This window comes from Rhyacophila brunnea, unplaced genomic scaffold (assembly GCF_057557595.1).
Source record: "Rhyacophila brunnea isolate RB1 unplaced genomic scaffold, BYU_Rbru_1.0 scaffold_6, whole genome shotgun sequence".
Taxonomy (NCBI): Eukaryota; Metazoa; Arthropoda; class Insecta; order Trichoptera; family Rhyacophilidae; genus Rhyacophila; species Rhyacophila brunnea.
The window spans coordinates 23,812,899-23,833,278 of NW_028233276.1; the positions used below are offsets into that span (position 1 = coordinate 23,812,899).

General features: G+C 35.7%; 1 protein-coding gene across 1 annotated transcript in view; it reads left to right on the forward strand.

The window, feature by feature from the left end:
• LOC147065433 (rho guanine nucleotide exchange factor 17) overlaps nt 1–20,380 on the forward strand; it is a 178,831-nt gene that overhangs the window by 52,693 nt on the left and 105,758 nt on the right. The window contains exons 2-3 of the mRNA XM_085957158.1: nt 8,160–8,862; nt 16,657–19,420. Coding sequence (XP_085813284.1) covers nt 8,726–8,862; nt 16,657–19,420 — 2,901 coding nt within the window. The 5' untranslated portion in view covers nt 8,160–8,725. The remainder of the gene's footprint in view (nt 1–8,159; nt 8,863–16,656; nt 19,421–20,380) is intronic.

Below are 20,380 nucleotides of genomic sequence, written 5' to 3' on the forward strand. Positions count from 1 at the left end.
CACGACATTATAAACCGACACTTAAGCCGCTCGACCATCGTGGGCGTTCATTTACTGCAATCATTTTACTGTATTGCATTAGAAAATAATCAATAATTAGCACTACTATCGTAACTCGCAATTCAGTTCCTCTGCCTGTACCTATATATAGTCGTCCTTGAAATTAGGTGTAAATATCTATTACCAGAGACATTTGAAATTAAATAAAAATCTTAGGAATAGCTATTTTTAAATTATACCTACCGTTGTTTAAACACCAATAAGTACCTGCATAATGTAATTTTAATTATTCTCATAATATCAGGGTTCACAACCCAGCATGACCAGTTAATATTTAGTCAATTAACAATTTATTATTATACAGCTTTCTTTTGTTCCTTTTTGGTAATATTTATAATGTAGCTACATTAACATGAGAATGACATTCCGACTGTGAAACCATAATTCGAATTTAGAACTAATTTCTTATATAATATGTTCGATAATGCACGAATATATTGTCCGGCAACTTCATCTTGGCTACGTGGCAAATCTGTGAACTACGATCCCCTTCAGTACAGCTAATCGAACTTCCGGTTTCAAATTAGGAACGCCCCCAAATTATTCATTACATTTTTGACACTTCGTATTGGACGCATCTATCAATTTACGTAATTTGAAGCTTTTTATATTCAAAAGATGTCTAAAACAATACGAAATGATGTACGTAATATTATCAGTAAACTTTTGATTTATTGCGAAGAAGAAAAAGAATCGTATTTAAAAGGCGAGCTTATACAATACTTTAAAACAAGCCCGTTTTACGGGCTCCTGTCATGTCAGATATGTCAAAATTCAGTGTTGCAATCCTAGAAATATTTCCCCAAATACTGGAAATTATGTTTGTATATTATAAAGTTATGTGTATCGTAATCTATTTTATTAATATTTTTAGACGTATAATAATTAAGTATAAATGATCATTAGTTAGTTAATGAATTATCCTTGTATTTTAAAACCGATAAATAGGTACATATTGTTTTAAAATTTATGTAAGGTGGATATAATTTAATTTATAGAAAATTATTTTCACAGTATGTGTTTCTACAACAATTTTACTAAAAATACGATATAAAGACATCATTTGTAAATTCTAAAACATGTGATTGGGTCATCAATATAATATTGAATATGTTATATCTTTCACTTCTACTTATTTAGTCATAATTTGTGATCTAGTTATTTCATTAATAAATACCTGCAGCAATATTATCAGTTAATGTGGGCAGTGACGTCCCGTGGGGGTAGGCAGATTGAGCGTCGCTTGGGGGCGGCAGATACTCGAAGGGCGGCAAATCGAGTAGAATTATTTGGTATTATATAGAAATAGCTACCTATATTAGTTATATTATAACCAGAGCGTTGGAGATGTTTTTTTCCGGATGTTTTTTTTATCCAGTACTTACTATATTTTAGTATGATGTCACCACGCTTCGCGAGGAATTTTTGTTTTATTTTTGACTGCTCGGTTTCGTATACAAATGACAATAAAAAATATTTTTACTACTCTTGCTACGTAGACACATTATAAATGATAAATGTAAAACACCAAAAAACCATAATAAATCAGTCATAATACTCATAAATAATATAATAATATAATGTCATTTGCTCACATTAAAGAGTTCCTTTCATAACAGTGATATTATGTAGGTATACGCGCAAAAGCCGTCGCGCCATAGCTGGCGCCGAACAAGCGACGTAGGTAGGTATTGAAACAAAATAATACTACCTATATAGATTTCAACGTTGGTGACGAAACAAGGAACATTATGGTAGATATTTATAGGTAGGTACATACCTCCGTATTTTTTAATTTATCCAAATAATTTTGCTAGTCACTCCCGAGATTTAAAAGTTGCTGGATGTCTATTGCAAAATAGATATTCATAATGATTATTAATCCATTGACATTTGTCATAACAAGTCATAAGTCATAATCAATTAGTATTCGTGCATACTATATTAAGTACCAGCTAATTGTAATAAAAATGTACACTAGTAGGTACCTATCTAGATTATATCGTATTTATCGTGCTGTGAATAACAATACCTTCTTTTAAGTCATTTTTTGTAAACATATTTTGTGTTGATAATAGTGTGGATTTGGGTATTTTATTTCAATCATCAACGGTTGAGTGTTGAGACTATTAATTAATAGTATATTTATGATTAAAATTAGGTTTATATTAAAAAAATAACGAGGAAAATTATTGTGTTTACATATTGTAGGGTACAATAATGGCATAGAAAAAATGGTGTAAAAATATTACGTCTGCGTAGGTATTACTAAATGGTACAGACCAAATGTGTCAGACATAGGTATCAACCAAATGGCATCTCAGACTCTGGTGATTTGGGTAAGTGTTTAACTAATATTATATTTATTTGATAATTTATTTATTAATATCTAAGTTTAATTTTTTATGATTCAGCTTAGTGGTAGGTATATATTTTGTTAGTAATGTATCCATCCATACCATGCCCCCCACAAGAGGGGGCTGACAGGACTCTAGCCTGGGTCCCGGGCTCGATAAGTGAAATAAACACATATCTCAAATTCGCTCTAATAGCAAAAAATTCGCCTGCGGCGCTATTTTCTTCAATAATATTAATATTTATAATTATGTGGTTGTACGATACAATTTAAAATTGTGTAGCGATACTTAAAAACTCCATAATTCAAATGGGTGTATTAAAATATACAAAAAACACTAAATATACACATCAATTTTAACGCGTACACCATTTGGAAAACATTACTGTAGAGCGTCACACTGCCTTTATCCTTAGCGATAGGTAGGGGGGCTGCCAAAGATCCTAGCCTGGGGGCCCGCTTCAGGATACGGGAGCCATGCTTCATACAACACATTTCTTAGATATTGGAGTAATGAAAGGATGATAAAAAAAATGGGGCGGCATTTTGACGCTGCCTAGGGGCGGCATTTTGTCTAGGGACGTCACTGAATGTGGGTTCAATGATACATTTCCTTCCAAATTCAATAATTACGCTGTATTAATTAACCTAATATAATAGTAATAATTAAGAGGTGAAATTATTTGAAAAAAAACTTCTATTGATATTTATTGAACAATAATTAGATTTATAAATTAATGTACTTAAAATGTACTAAAACTAAAATGTACTAAAATGTATTAAAAAAATGTACTAAAACTTAAAACCTTATTTCGCGGATGTTTTCTCAAAAAATGACAACACTGAGAAATATTCTAAATGCGACATGGGCGACTTCCTGTTATCGCCTAAATAATGTTGTCGGACAGTAGTTAAAATAGAAATGTATACATTCTCGATTCAAAATATTTTGTCTTGGAAGGTTATTTATCTTTTGTTTTTAAAGTCGCAATAAAATCACGTTGCGGTTAATTTATCATCTTGGAATGGGCACGTAGCGATGCAACCAGTTTAATAAAAATGCACTCAATTGTTTGCTCATCGCAGGCTTTATTTGCAAATGAATTACCCACCCGAAGCAACAATGCACTGTTTTCGACAAACACACTTCGTGCCCTGTGCAAATTGATCTGAATTCTTGAAATTCCACAGCGATTATAAATTAACAACTATTTATTTATCTCTCACTTCGTAATTTGCACAGCCTTTAAAGATGTCATTCGCCTAGCTATTGTTTAATTAGACATTATAATGCATAATATATGCAAAATATACTTGATCTAAAAACTACATACGTTTGTATACCTTATCTCTGAATCACAAAAGTGGAAACTTTTTGTTTTGCTCTCCATTTTCATAATCATCAACATGCCCCCCACAGGAGAGACTGACAGGGTTCAAGCCGAGGGGGCGGGCTTATGGGGGCACAGCATGGCGAATCGACCAGTTAAGCGAGATAAAGACACACTACAAATTTGTTATACCTAATAATATTAATATTTAAAAATATGCAATTTGATGTGATTGATCATTGCCGACTTAAGTAGAAAGCCGATACATCCACAACGACTGGCCCTACCTTTTCCGCCCCTCCCGTTGTCTATGGATAACCTGTCATTGTCTGTCATTGTTCTATAGAATGATCATACTGACGCGTCTGTCGTGTTCACACAGGGAATGGTTTGATTTGGATAGATGAGTTACATGATAAATATTACACTAGCATTAACACACCTTATACAATAATGTAATGCATAGATCAATGCTACATATTTTTTGGAAATCGATATTACTATCGGTTTTTGTGTGAAGGACTAGTCTGACTTTGACAGCTGATGAATAACAGGAATGGATAGTATTTATAAAATAACACTGATAGTTAATATATTTGTTTTGAGAATTTTTTTATAATTCAATTTGAAACGAGAAAGGGCGAATCAATATGTCAAGCAATCTGGGATAGCTGAACAGTGGACCACTCGTTGCTTGTGCAAAAAGATATGCTCAGGCTTTATTAATCTAAAGATGACGCGGGATTGATACAATTGAATGATAACTCACGTGTAGAATCAAATTTTATAATTATTTTTAGCGTGTAACCTGACTAATAAAAATGGCAATTTACCCAACATGGCGTAGGATCGCATATTACTTGGCTACCATAAAAGGGGGTCGCGATCAGTAGTATGATACCGAGTGCAGACAACAACTCATTACTTCAAGTGGACTTCTTAAAAAAAAACAAGTAAAACAACCGCTAAAAATACGCGGAATATCCTTAATTTTTCGTCGGCAAACCTCGCAGAACCCTGGAGTCCACGGAATATCATTTGGGAAACACCACACTGCCCTTAACCTTAGCGACAGGTAAGGGGCTCGCCAAACTGTAAACTATCCCATGTTAACTTCCACTAAGGTCCCCCGCACAGTGACGTCCCTGGGCAAAATGCCGCCCGCAAGCAGACTTAGAATACCGTCCTCTTTCATTTTTAGTTTAAAATTGTTTGTAAGTTCGTTAGGTAGGTACCTACCTACTTATCTATTTTATTATTTTTGTTCGGCTACATTAATCAGGTATACACACAGAAAATCTTAAAATTAATATACACACCATCTACTGAGAATTAAAGTATTTCCACGGACCCTACTCTCAACGAGTGGTGGTTTTAGGTACCTACGCAGAGATCTGTGGCGTTGATAGGTTTGGAGGTAACTTAGTGAAAATTTTTCCTTTGCGATAAGCCGCCATTACAATATTATGTTATAATAGGTATTACCATACAATTATGTAGTCAGCATTTTTTATACGTCGACTATTTTTTAAACTAAGATAATTTCTATTGCAACGACAGTATCATCTGATTCATGGGAAACCGCCACTGCTCTCACAAGTTGTAATATTAATTGAATCCGTTCCTTCATTTGCCGTCCATATGCAAGGCATGACCCCCACGGGACGTCACTGCCGCCGCAAATTATTCATCAGTTACAATTAATAGGAGTCTTCGTGGCATGTGTACGTGAAACAAAGTTTTGTCAATATGTATAATGGATTCTCTTTGACCGACCCTCCGACCCTCGAGTCTTCTATCACCCACCAAGCGACCAATTACCCTCAACATAGGAATTCATTGATATATGTATCATCAACAGCATTCGTGGTGCAGCAGGAGGGGGGGGGAGGGCAGGTAGTCTTCCGAATCCGGTCTATCCTCCAATCGGGGATTTCAATCGCTCGTGCATCCATACAGTAAAACATATACGTTTGGCTGACAAAGATTAGTGTGGACTATTTATGTCGGATCATAACAGCCTACCCCCACCCTTCGCCACTGGTAGGTATAAGTATTAAAACAGACTCAAATTTATCAATGGCTAAATGTTAAACGTGTGCCCTTTATCCTTGAAAACGACAAACATATTATTGAGTTGACGAGCAGTCGAGACTTTGTTTACGGAAGCCATTTTCCCATTTTCATTGTCCGTCATAAATTGTGTTGATTTTTAGGTAGTGCATTATAACTCAGCAATACCGTTAATTACTTGTTGCGTTATGTTTATGTACCGACGCCATAGTTATACATTACAACAGGGGGGGGGGGCAAACTTTTTGGATGGAGGGCCAAATTCAAGAATTCGAAATGAGCGGCGGGCCGCAAGTAAAATACCATTTTTAGATATACCTACACTATTTATTATCACGAAAAATAAACATTACAAAAAAAATAATGAGAAGAATGAAACTGTTGTACATTTTTTTAAATTCAGGTGTTAATTTTGTAGTTGATATTCTCAAAATTGCTTCTAAATGGGCATCGGAGATATTTGATCGTAAAGAATTTTTATTGAGGTTCATGATCGAAAATGTTTGTTCACATATATAGGTTGATCCAAAAATAACGAACATTATTCTTGCATAATCTTTAAGTTGATCGAATTTGTCTGAATTAAGGGCATTGTAAAATTTGGAGATTTCTTCACGACGATGCAATTCTCTTAAATCAGTGTCACACTGCAGATCAATAATCTCAAGTTATAGCTCTGTCGGTACACAATCAATATCTATTGATCTACATACAATATGTACATCCAGAGCGAGATTACAATCCAAAATTTCTTTCCATTCATTCCCAATCGATGTTCAACATAGAAAATAGTGGTTACATAGTGTGAGATAAGACGCAAGGAAGACGTACTGAGATAATACATTTACGAAACAAAAATTCTTCAAATTTTAATCTTTATAAAATCAATATTTTTTATAAAAATTATAAAAAAGTTATTCGTAATCAGAAGTACATTAATAATGGCGGGCCGCAAAAAAATACCCGGCGGGCCACATGCGGCCCGCGGGCCGCAGTTTGCCCACCCCTGCATTACAATATAAATTATATTACCTATATGTGTATAGTACGTATGTACCTATTGAGACGAGTAGGAAAACTTTATATTATTTATAGTCATATTATATAGTCAGGCTGTCATACGAAACTGTAAATTTCGACGGTAGTGCTAGTTATTGCTCATACTTCGAATGCATTATGGTAAACTGTTTGTATACAATGATGAAATATGCATTCGAAAATCTTCATTTATTGCGAATTTATACCGCATTACATTCGAAGATAATCAATAACTACCATCATAATTCGCAATTCTGTGCTACGACTTGTATATTATAGTCGACCTACTTATAAACATATTTTAACCACTACAGCAGTGTTTACCAATTATTATTATTTTTATTTTGTAAGTATATTTTTATATTTAAAAAAACAACGAAAAAATAATGCTTTTTTTACGTCGAGCTGGGATACTGGGGATGCCCAGCACACTGGCAGAAAAATTCAGGGGGTGGAAAAATAGAAAGAAAAAAATATGTTTCAATAATTTTAATAAACCACATATTGAATTCACTTACTGAATCTTATGTTAGTATTTCGCCTTAGATTCGAATTTATAAAATCTGATTATCTTAAAACACGCAGCATCTTTGCTGGTGCACTCATCCAGGGCCGTAGCAAGGTATTTTAGCGCCCGAGGCCAAAACAAAAAATGCGCCCTTTACGTAATACAAAACTTTTAGGTACATACGCACACTTACTACCAACCTATATTAACCATTAACAGAATTAAAATAATATTGATTTATACTATGTAATAAAAGTATTTTCAAAAATATACAGGTCTCTAAAACTGAAAAAATCAAGATCCCCGATTTATTGTTAGTATAAAAATTATAGAACTATTCATATACTTACCTACTTAATTGTGAAGGAAAGATAGTGAATTTTCAACATTACATTAATCTTCGCTATTATTGCACGTTCATGAAACTCAAATTCTGCGCCCCTAGCTGCCGCCCCTTGTAACTGCCCGTTCAGGCACTGCTCGTTACGCTACTGTACCCATCTAAATGTGGTTATTATAACATGCTATCTACATCAGGAAAAAAATTTATAATTCCCAGTAACCCATTAAATTCCTATGATAATATTAGAATTTCATTTTGTAATTGTTCACGATCACAATTATCGTAAGATTCGTAAGTATACTTACATAATATGTTTCGTTTTAGTACCTATCTACACAATGTCCTACATATACATAATGTACCTACTTATAAAATTGAATGTTCAATATTATTGTATTTTGGTCCTTTTAAAACCTTTTATTCATGCTGTGTTATTTTTTTTTATTTCAGATAAACACGAAGAAGGCAAACCTTGAACGTCAAGTCTCAAGACAACGGAGTCAAAACAACTAGAGAGGTGAACACGATAATGTTTTCAATGATGTGATTCATCGCTGCCATATAGTCATTTAGAATTTAATAATAAACATGGACATATAAATTGCTTTGCACACAATATTGCACTTAATTTAATTTGTATTTCGTAGTTTAGTTTTGATCACGTTTTCTTTATGGACGGAGATAACACAATAATAATAATATTATCATTCCTTGTCTTGTCTCGATTATTATTATTAACTTTGTTTTCATGAAGAAATGAAAATAAAAATATGAAGCATAAATAAATCCTATCGCGTAACGAATATGGTAATACAAAGCCATGAAGCCCCCGCTGTAAATTTATAATCAAGATACACAAGAAAATTGTCAGATTGCATTAATTCGACTCGATTGAACAACCTTTGTGAGTCTTTATAATGGACGCTAAAATATGCGCTGTGAGCTGTCAGTTCGCATAAGCGCGGGAAAGTTTTGACGATGTTCGGCGGGATAACCTGATTGGTGGAGCGGAAAACATGGCGTCGCGGTCTCGTTCGCCGTCGCTGCCGCCGGAGTGCGCTGCCGGCAGCTGTCAAAAAGAGAGCTTGCTAAAGCCGCCGAGAGATGCCAGCGAATACCCGAAGGTTTCTGATAGAGTCAACGATTGGAACAGGTAAATAAAATACGACACATTCAAGAAAAATAGGATTTCTTAAATTATGGAATCTGAATATTTGAACGTATTTATAGACTATTTGAAAGGAGGTTTTATTTTTAGATATTATCTAGAAGTCTTTGCCACACTCGATTAGTTTGAAGTTGTTTACGTCGTCGTGAATAAAATAGTATTTCTGCATACCCAGATATCCAACCGTCAAAGAAACAACCCTTATCTATGGGTTATTAAGATAGGTAATCATTAGTTCACATTCAAACTTCATCATAATTATAATACCTAGGTACCTAGTCAACGAGAAACAATCTACGGATTACTACTTAGTTTCTCTGTCCTTTTCCTATAATGGCATGTTTTTTGAATTAGTATTTTTTAAACATGAATTTGATAGGTAGGCACATAAGTACATTTGAAAAATGATTAGTATGTTTAACACATGAGCATTTTAAATGACCAATTTTAATTTGTTTTCATAAAAAGTTTGTAATTCTGTGTGGTGTACAGCTTGTGAAATCTCGACTATCGATTATCCAGATTCGAATATTTTCAAATTGTAGAATATTTGATTCACGAGAATTTGAAAATGGTTTATTGATATCTCGGGATTTCGAAAATTCTCGAAAAAAGTCAAAATTTTTGCGAATTTCCTTCGAAAAATATAATTCCTCCATATTTTAAGTCGAGACTTTTTTCAGGACGTCCGGAAAAATTCTACCGTAAATATGAGATATTCCTACCTCTCGGAATTAAATTCTAGGACCTGTTTAGGTGTTTTTCCTCAAAAAAATTGCTCTCGGGGAAACGCAATTTTTCTTTTTGTTGACAACGTGGCTTCCGAATGGATAATCCGATTATGGTAAGAATGTCTCGAATTCTCGAGATTTTTAATGATGACTTTTCGAGAAATGAGAATCTCGACATTTCTGCCAAAACATCCCGAGAAACGTTTACAAAAAAACGGAATATTATGTTGAATTAATTATTACTAGCACTAAATAACCACACATTTTACTCAATTCAGGGTTTCCCAAATATAAAACAAGCTAGTTACCAGAAAGATTACCGATCTAACTACCCCACTTTTGACGACGAATTGTGACTTTTTTATGTCTTCAGACATTCCAATGGAGAATTTTCTTTTCAAATTCAGGCGTCGTTTATTTCTTTTGTCAATGTAAGTAAGTACTTTGGCAATTTACACATTATATTCACGATGTTCAACATTTTAGTAGGTACCAATTTCCGAAAAATGTAGCTTAGAAATACAAAATTATACTATTTTTGGCGAAGGTATTATATTATTATGTAATACACATGCACGCACACAGAAAAATCGTACGAGGGGTCCATATAAAAAAACCATAATAATTTATATTGATTTTTAAGGCTGCTGGGGGCTGGATTCTCGAAATCTAACAGGTGGCACTCACTTCCGCGTTTACATTTTACTAGCCGTAAACAACCGCACATTTCCCGTACTTAGATTCCCCGAACTTTGAGTATAGCGATTTACACCTGGCCTGCAGCTATAACTCGGATGATCACGTACGAATTACTGCGACCGGTCGCATCCATGACTGGTTGTCGAATGGGCATAACCTAATGCCAGCGCTCCATTGGCTAGCCAAAGGTCCGAGGAAAATAAATCGTCCGATTTGTCTATGCTCTCCTACTGATCAACGAACGAATAAAAAAGTCGAGCTGTCAAAAGTCAAAAGTTGCGATTATCGTAATGTCTTCCGATAATCCTATAATTTTGTGGTATTTATAATATGTAGACTTGCATACAATAATATAGCAGTGAAAACAACACAAGTTTTACGTTTTCTTTTATGAATTTCATAAATACAAATAAAAAAATAATTGATAAATCTATCATTTTCTAATGTATCAACGAACGAATAAAAAAGTCGAGCTGTCAAAAGTTGCGATTATCGTAATGTCTTCCGATAATCCTATAATTTTGTGTTATTTATAATATTATGTAGACTTGCATACAATAATATAGCAGTGAAAACAACACAAGTTTTACGTTTTCTTTTATGAATTTAATAAATACAAATAAAAAAATAATTGATAAATCTATCATTTTCTAATGTGTCAATTAAAAAATTAATTACCTACCTAACGAAAATGTTTTTTCGGTCCGAATGATCGCGTATTAATGTCAAATCGAATTTGCATAGTGATTGACGGACGAACTCTAGCAACTCGGAGAGTAAAATATCAAACATATTTGAAATCCAACGAGCCTGGTCTGCGGATTAAAAAGTCCGCAGATATGGGGTGCTCCACGCGAAAAAAAGTCCGAAGACTGTAAATCGTCTGACTTGCGTGCCAATGGAGCGCCGGCATAACGATAATAATTTGTTAGGATCATTAGTGTTTGGCATGCCGCATCAGAATATCAAAGCAAACATTGGATACCGCCTAGAAAAAAAAAAAAAAAACATTGGATACCTCACCAATTCATGCGTTTTAGACCTGACTACATTTACACCTGACACAGGCCTTGCATGTAGTAGAATGCCGAAGCCAGGCTATTCGGCAGCCGAATTATCCGGGTCGTAATCCTTAGTCATGAGATCATATCGAAGAAGACTAGTAATTAGTACTTGTTTCGTTCCTTTTTCCCCTTTTGTAATAATATGTACACACTTACTATCAAAAATAGTGCCTTGACCAAAATTACAATTGGTACAATGGTTAGGTACTATAATATAGTAATACTATACTAAATAGTACGATCTGGTAATTTACTCAAGCAAGTTCAACCATGTGGTCATTAAAAAATTTCGCATATGATGTGTGTAGGAATGTTGGATTCTTGCAAAAAGATTGATTGTCGGATACGGATTCGATTCAAATAAAAACAAATCGATTCATTCAAACATTCAACTTTTTAAAAATAGCCGTTCCCATCGCACACGGATATTAAGGGCAATGAAAGGATGGATGACCTGGTAAAGGATGCTGGAAAATCAGGGATGCCATATCAGTGGATACCAGAAAACCTGGACTGGAATACTGCCATAAAGAAAATGTGCCAAAGCATGAGTATAGATTTTCACCACAGGGCATCCCTAGAAAAGAGGAAATGGAGTAAGTCCATTCTACCATCCCCACGTTCGGCGCCCTGGTTTGTAGAGTCTCCTTTGAAGAGAAATGAGCTTAAGCTGATACTGAGGCTTAGAACACAATGGGTAAAAGATTGATGTCCTCGTGGGAAGAAGCGATTCGCAGCTCTGCGATGAATGTGATGTTTTGGAGGACATTGTACATATTATAGCAGTATAATGTCCTAAATATGAACGACACAGACTAGGTACTGCTGCGAATTGAGGATATCTTTGAGAATGTCGACGAATTGAAAGGTGCCCTAGCGGTGGGTAAGACGGAAGAGCTTGACAAAATTGTAAAGTTCTTTAACAGAATTGGAGTGAGGACCTGATCGGCGGATCCTTCTCTAGATAAGAAGAGGCGATATGGCAGTGAGTCGCAGTCAAAACCTCGGTAAAATCGTAAAATATAAAATATATAAGTAATATAAACAATAGCCGTAAAATCATTTTTCTTATAAAATCAGTCCAATAATAAAATGGTTTGATATATTATTGTATCACTATCTTCACGATTTATTTATCAAATCGTTATTACCGGTCTAAAACAAACTGGGAGAAAAGGAAAACTTAATTTATATGTATGGAATAGTACATAATCGCTCTTATGGTAAATGGTCATTCCTAAGCGGAGCACACCTATCAGTTCTACACGTATTGTATGTGGTCTATTATATTAACATACTTTTGATGAGGATTGTTGGCCATTTTCCAAACCCATTGGATCCTTGGATTGGATCAAACACAGATTTTAAGCACAGCTCTATATTGCAGTCATGGAAAACCCGAAGAAGACACTTGAAAATCGATTATTTAATTGATACCTGTTACCTTTGTTAATTGTTACCTTTTAAAGAATATCGACTAAATCAGTAAGATACAAATAAACGATTTATTACGCACATGTCTCCCCAGGTGTGCGTGTACTACATTACGGAAAACACTAGTTTACAGTGGCGAGGGATGGAGGTAGACTGTTAAGATTCGACATAAATCGTGCACACAAAACTTTGTCAGTCATACTTATTTGTAATTAACCCTGCATAAACCAAATCACAATAGTTTAGGTATGCTATGGGCGATCCGACACAAATAGTGCATAATTTTTCAGTCATACTTGTTTGTTCTCGTTGAATTAACAATTCATATTACTGATGGTGTTTGTTAGTTTTTTTTTAAATTCATTAAGCCCTGCCTAAACCAAACCATAATCGATAAAAAATATTATTTAATATATAAAATATCTAAAATTATGTATTTTAATGGCACAATTTTATTTATAGATAAACGAATGTTTTTTGACTATTATCTACTATGGCTTGGATTATGCAGGGTTTAATAGATTTTTAAAAACTAAGAAACACCATCTACACATTGTAGTCTTAGTTCGATGAAAACAAATAAGTTTGACTGATTAAGTTTAGTGTGCACTATTTATGTCGGATCATAACAGCCTACCTTTACCCTTCGCCACTGCTAGTTTATAATAATAATATAAAGTTACTTACCAACCTAAAAATTGATACCTAATATATTAATGTTTACTCATTTGGTTAGGTGTTTAACCTGATAATTTTCTTGTTCTAAAAAAGTTTTCTAGTAGGTAGCAACCCAAAATTATTTTCATATTACCGCACCATTCAATTATATATTTATGGTGGTTTTAAAATAAAAAAAACTTTATTTTAAGTTTTTTTCATTGCTTACTACTATATTGTACTTATATTAAATGTAGTGTAGATAAAGATTAATGTTGCCAAACTGGAAATATATTGACTGAAACCAAGAAAAGTTAAATAATAATAAAACAAAATCCCTCTAATATACTTATTGAATTGTCGCGCGATGAATTAACATAAATTTCGAAAAAGAAAACATTCGTGGCAAATATTTACAATTATTCTATAATACTATGGATCCAACATTGATAGTGCATCCAAAAAACGTTGAATTTGAAAGTGGTTTTCCTATATCTGGACTTAAAATATTTGTAAAAATTAGTAGTTCTAAAATATTATGATCCATACATATTTATAAAGGTCAATAAGGTAGGTTCTTTAGGTTGCTATAAAATAGTGTTTTCGCTAGATTTTAATAGCTATATTTATTGATAAGTAGGTACTTCTTTTTCTTATGATAATATGTTTTGACGAATACCGGTATTAATACTGGTATTCAATAAGAAATACCGGTATTGCTATATTCATTAGGTATTGCAATCCCTACTATGAAGTAAGTAAGGATGGATACGAGTGTATTTATGTCATTAATGAAGCAAGTTTTTAGGGTTGTTAAATATTCAGAATTTTCAATAGAATCCGCGGTGGACGAATGGTAGAGCCCACTTCTGAACCCATATGTCGTGGGTTCGTATACCGCGCCTGGCCATGACCATTATATATTTGTTATTATAACTTGCATGATTTTCTTCTATGGTTATAGTATAATAATTTTATTAGTAAGCTGAAGCCGAGCTTCGAACACAACTCTATACATTCAAGGTTTTCTGTTAGCGCCTTTCCTAGGTTCGAAGTTCGGCTCTGATCTAAATCAACCCTAATACTATATTATTGTCTAAAGATTTTTTCCTAAATACAATTCCATATTTTATAGTGGCAAGACCAAATGTTTTTTTTGTTTGCGACGAAACGTTCTGAATCTGTTCATTATGAACGATTATTTAATATTATTTTACATATAAAACATAATTACCTTATACTTACTTTTGTTCATTGCGTGCCTATTTTTGTGTATTTTTTTTCAAAATTATAAGAAAATTCTGATAAGACTAGGATAGGCGACCCTCGTAGTCAGGTGTGCATTGGCTTCTACTCTGAGGGATCCGGGGTCGACCCGGTGATGTCACAACAAATTGTGATTTTCTCAAACTTCTATTACTACACTATTTCATTACAATACTGTCATTGGGCCATGGCCTGTTGTAGTGTTAAAAAGAATTAATATATGATTTTTTTCATACATGCAACTGAGTGGATGGAGATTAAAGTTGTCCAGGTAAAGTTTCAATATTACCACGTCGTACCTATTATTTAGGCGTGACAGAGAAATTCAATTATAATATAACCTTACATATTTGTATGTAAGGTTATAATATACATTGTATTATGACCTCCAGTGTCAAAAATGATTATAATTTTCATAGTAAGTTTTGGCTTACATTGTATCCCTTCAAACAATACGAACTATAATAATATCAATATTTTTCTTACTATATGAATAGTGTATTATTTTTAAACATGACCTTATTATTTACAGTAAGTACATATTATTATTATATTTTGTTGAAAATAGTCTTGTAAAATTAATAAGTATATTAATTAAAAGACGATCAACTCAACTTGAATAATATAATGTATGCCTTGGATCCCTTTAATTCTCAGCTTCCATATCGTTTGTTCTTACTATTTTTTATTTTACTCTAACTAATGTAATAGGTACATATTATTAATTTTATAATAACTTTATAGTCAAATAAGGGAAATTGGCAGCATTGTCAAGATTAAGTTCTTTATTTGAAAATATCTTATTATCTATGATCGAGAAAAGCGTATGTTCATTCATGCATCGAGCATCTCTGATTTTTTTATATTTTCATATTTGTACGACGGAGAATTTTGTGGCAGTTCTATATTTAATATTGGGACAGTTTATTTTTAAAAAATCTTACAAGGCGTCAGGTTTGTGGAAAAGTTTGCTTGTATGTGCACACACTCACCACGCACACATCTTCATTTTCTCAAATTTACTGCACGCTTATTTCTGATTTATCTGTGTGCAATTTGCAAGTAAATTTATTTACGGTGCCAATTTTAATTTTGAATTATATATTCTTAATATGTTTTTCCCACTATTATTTTTATACATGTTAATCATACATATTATTACATTAAACAAAATTGAAAAAAAACGTTTTAGTATAATTTCTCATGACAGAAAATCAAATCTTTCAAACAAGAAATAAAGTAATGATAGGTAGGTACAACATGAAAACAAAACAGTGTTACAATGAGAGGTGCATATTGATAAATTTAAAAAATATTAAAAAGTGCTACTACCTCTTGATTATCAAAACTTGAACGAATTTCAAAACTTTACAAATCATTTATGTTTCCTTATTAATTGTATTTTATGAATGGATGGTGTATATATAATAATTCTGTGTGCGAAGCGAGAACATAAAATATGTTTAATTTCGCCATTTTAGCCATAATGCATATAGATATTATGAGTAAGTACCTACATAGAAAAGACATTAATTAAAGTAATTTTATAATAGGTATAATAATATAGTAAGTACCTACTTGTATAAATTCTCATAAAGTTGTCCAGAACTCAATCTTATTTGGATCCTCCTGAAAAATGGGGGCTTAGACTTATCTCTCTTATCTTTTTGCATACAGAATTATACATAGGTAATACCTGCGTATTTAAATTAAAGTAAATATTTTTGACTGTGAAAAGATATGAAGTATCGTCGAATCTTAATTAAATATACGATTATAAGATAACATTAGTATATATAATTAATAAGTAATTGATTGCTTGTGAAGGTGTGTAAAAATACCTCCCTCTAGTTGACTGTTGGCGACAATAATAACATTTGTCTCAGTAGTAATAACGCTAATAATGTTTGTTTGCGCACGTGGTCCAGGGCGGCGGGGTTCGTGTCTCTGGGCGGCGTGAGGTACGGCGTTCGGCTGGCGGCCGCTAAATATAGCGGCGCCCCTCGCCGCGCACTCGCCGCCTGCTCCTGCTGCGGAGACGCCCGCGCCGTCTGCTGCCCACCGCAGCCACACCGCGCGAGAGTGCGGCCCAAGCCGGACCTGCCCGCCTGCTTCCGAGGCGAGACGGACGAGGAGGAAACTCCCCCGCCGCCTCCATCCCGCCCCGCGGTGGATCGCCTGCAGCGCTTTCGCTTCGGCGGCCGCTCGAGGGCGGCGGAGCGGCCGCGGCCCGCTCGCGACAAGTCCGACCGCCTGAGGGAGCTCACCGAGCGCCTCCGCCTGAGGACGCCGCCGCCGAAGCCCCCGCCGCCGCCGCCGCTGCCTCCACCGCCGCCCCAGCCTCCGCCTAGGCTGCACCGCCAGTCGCGGTCCAAGTGCTGCGACGACGACTTCTGCGACCCCACCGTGCCGCGAACTGCGCAGTCTCGCATCGTCGTCGGGGAGTACGCTCGTAGAACGGTACCCTTCCGTAGTGCTTCTTTTTCCCAAGTGGATTTCAGTGCTGTGGATGGGAAATATGTGAAGAGTGATCCGAAGTTGATTTCTTTAACTCGAAACGCGTACCCTGCGAGAACGCCCGCATCTCAGTCGTCTGTGTGCGAAGCAGACTTGACGTTACCGAGAAGACGCGAACCGACCCGTCTTCCGGTAGATGTTGGTTCGACTCCGTCTGTCGATTCCGCGGTAGGGTCCGACGAAGGACCGCTCGCGAGTGCCCCTCTTTCTAGGATTCCTACTGTCGTACCTGATCTTTCACACAAACATTCGAGTGGACGATCGCTGACTCATCCCCTGTCATCGAGAAGTGCAAGCGCGGACGGCGGCCTCGGTCGCTCGCACGCTGCATGCGACGGCAGGAAAAGTCTGCAATATTTTCCCGTCGGGGAGAGCCTCTACGACGTTCGCGAAGAGAGTGACGCGTCTTTGGCTGACAGTGCGCGAGCTCAGAGTGATATTGTTTCTCCGTCGGAAGTCAATTTCGACGACACGTGTCCTTTCGAATTCCCAATATCAGTCGAGCAAAAAAACGCTGCCGAATGCTTAACTTCGATTGTTCGTGAAAATTCCGACGGGGTTGAATCCGAAAGACCGACGGTCACAGTTACACCCGAGTGTAGTCGAGCTCAGATTTTCATAGAAACACCGGAAGGTAAAGTGCTGAAGACGGCCACCGCGAGTGTGATCCCTGTCCCAGTGTACGAGTGCATAGTGAGAGAGTGGTCCAGTGTGGCGTCCGAAAGATGGCCGAGCGAAGAGAGCGACGAGGCCGCAGACCCTCAGGAGAAAAAAATCTCACACCGAAAATCCGATGGCGACGCTTCGGATGGACGCGATATTTTAGAAACACCCGATGACGAAACCATTACGAGTGAGCAAGTAGAAAACTTGTTGGCCACTGTCCAAAACGCAAGTAAACCGCCTCCACCGGCTTCGGAGGAGAAAAGACGGGTTTTAGACAAATCAAAAAGAAGAAAAGGTATTTACATAACAAAGTGGCCGATCCAGGATGAGATCAGCGGTCTCATACTTCCAGAATCAGTCATCAGCGCTCAGTTCTCAGGAAGTTTAGATAAAGGCCTTCCAAATGGTGAAATTGTCAATCTTGAGACCGGTGATTGCGAATTGTTCATTGGTGATTCTAGTAGAGCGCGATCCAGAACACTTTCTGATAACTCAAAACTAGACCGAATAGGGGAGGACCCAAAACCCGGAGACTCGTTAAGATGGACAGGTACAGAGCCAGTATGTGCCTGGACCGCTCCTCAAGATGAACCCATGAGTCCCGAAACTGACGATCCATCGATTCCAATATGGCCAAAATCTGTAACTGATACTCGTTGGAATTTTAGACCACCTTTGAATTACCAAAGTTCTGAGGAGAAGGAAGATTTTGTATTACCGAAAGGCATTGGTAAAAAGGGTGGGCTCTTAGCCAGGGCTGACTCCCTCTCAGAAGGAGAAAGTGAATCTGGAGGCATATCAACGCCTGCTCGAGACAGGACAGCGTCTCCTTCACCTTTCAATCCTTCAGATTTATCAGATAACGAATCAAGGTCGGTCAAAGCGGTACATCCTCCTAGACGCTATTCTAAAAGACCTTTAAGAGGTCCTTACGGCCAAATGCTTGAAGCCGAAATGAAGAAACCAGAGCTATGTAAATTATCAAAACACGATGAAGAGCTAAGATTTCTAGATGACCTAGTAACAGCACCTTCTGTCAGACCTGTGAGTCCGAATGTAAGTTCAAGTAGAACATCACTAGTATCAAATGCAAGCTCAATTGGAATACCAGAACCGCGTCCATCGGTTGTTCGAACGAGGGGTGCGGGTAATCACTCCTTAGATGATACTCAGTTGAAGAGTTCGTTTGGCTTGTCAAGTTCTCCTGTTCAAAAAACGGTAATTCGTTCATCTCCTAAACGAAAAGTCAGTGCAAACATTCCTTATTCCGCTCCCAATCCTGTGACAGTGGCTCCTTCGGAAGGTGTCACCAGAAGTATGGTGTTCCACCAAAGGACGACATCTAGTCCTTCGAAGCTTGAAGGCTTCTCTCCTCGAAATAGTACCGATGTGAAGAAAAAGCTGGAGCCGAGTGCTGAGCTTCTTGCGGAGCTATTGAGGGGCAGTTCCGAAAGAGTTTCCCGAGACACGACGCTGGATGGAATACCATTCTGCGTGCAGAGACATAATGTGAGTAATTAAAAATAACATACTAATAATTTTATACTATCGTTTAAGGAAATATCACCATTAATTTATTTATCTTGTATCATTATTTTGAATGCCATATTATTTGTATGTGACGTAAACACATGTAACAGTGACGAAAACTCGATACTAGGCGATTTCTTAAGATTTCCATTCATTCGTAAAATTTATTTTAAAATGACAATTTTCTTTGGTAGCATTATTGAAATATTATTCTCGCAAATAATGAAATTACATCGTGAGAAACTAGGAAAAATTCATAAATGGCATCACACGATTTTCGATATGTTTAACACTGACCAACCCCCTATCGTGACATTTCATCACAAAATCTTTTACCCCTCTGTATAAAATACGTCTCATTTTTTAACCAACCCATTTGTTAAAAAACATATTCGTTTAAAATGATGATTTCAATACAACAGAATAATTTATTCGTAGAAAAAATTAGTACTTACCTATATTTTGTTGGCTTTGTGATATCACATTTTCAAGAAACCCCTTGTAAGTAGAACACATTAGAACAAATTGCAGTACGTTACTTATATACCTACTGCAGATGTATTAGGTATTACATTTTAACACATTGACCTCTGTATAAGTCATGTGTTGGGGAATAAGGGAACAACAAATTACGAATATTTATTTTATGTAATCGAGGCTCAAACAATACAAAGAAAAACCTATATTTTAATGTACTTACATGAGAACTTCTTTATAATGGTTTTAAAACAAAAGTTTTTTGTTAATTCTACGATAATTGAGTTATTAATGTTGATACGAGTTTTTTTCCTGATGGCTTCATTATCTGACACTGAATTAATTACTTACTAAAAAAGTTTCGTTAAAACTATTAAAATCTATTTACCAAACCATAAAACACAGGCTTTTAAAACTACGTATATGGAAGCGACGTAGTTACTGCTGGCTTTTGCAATAAAC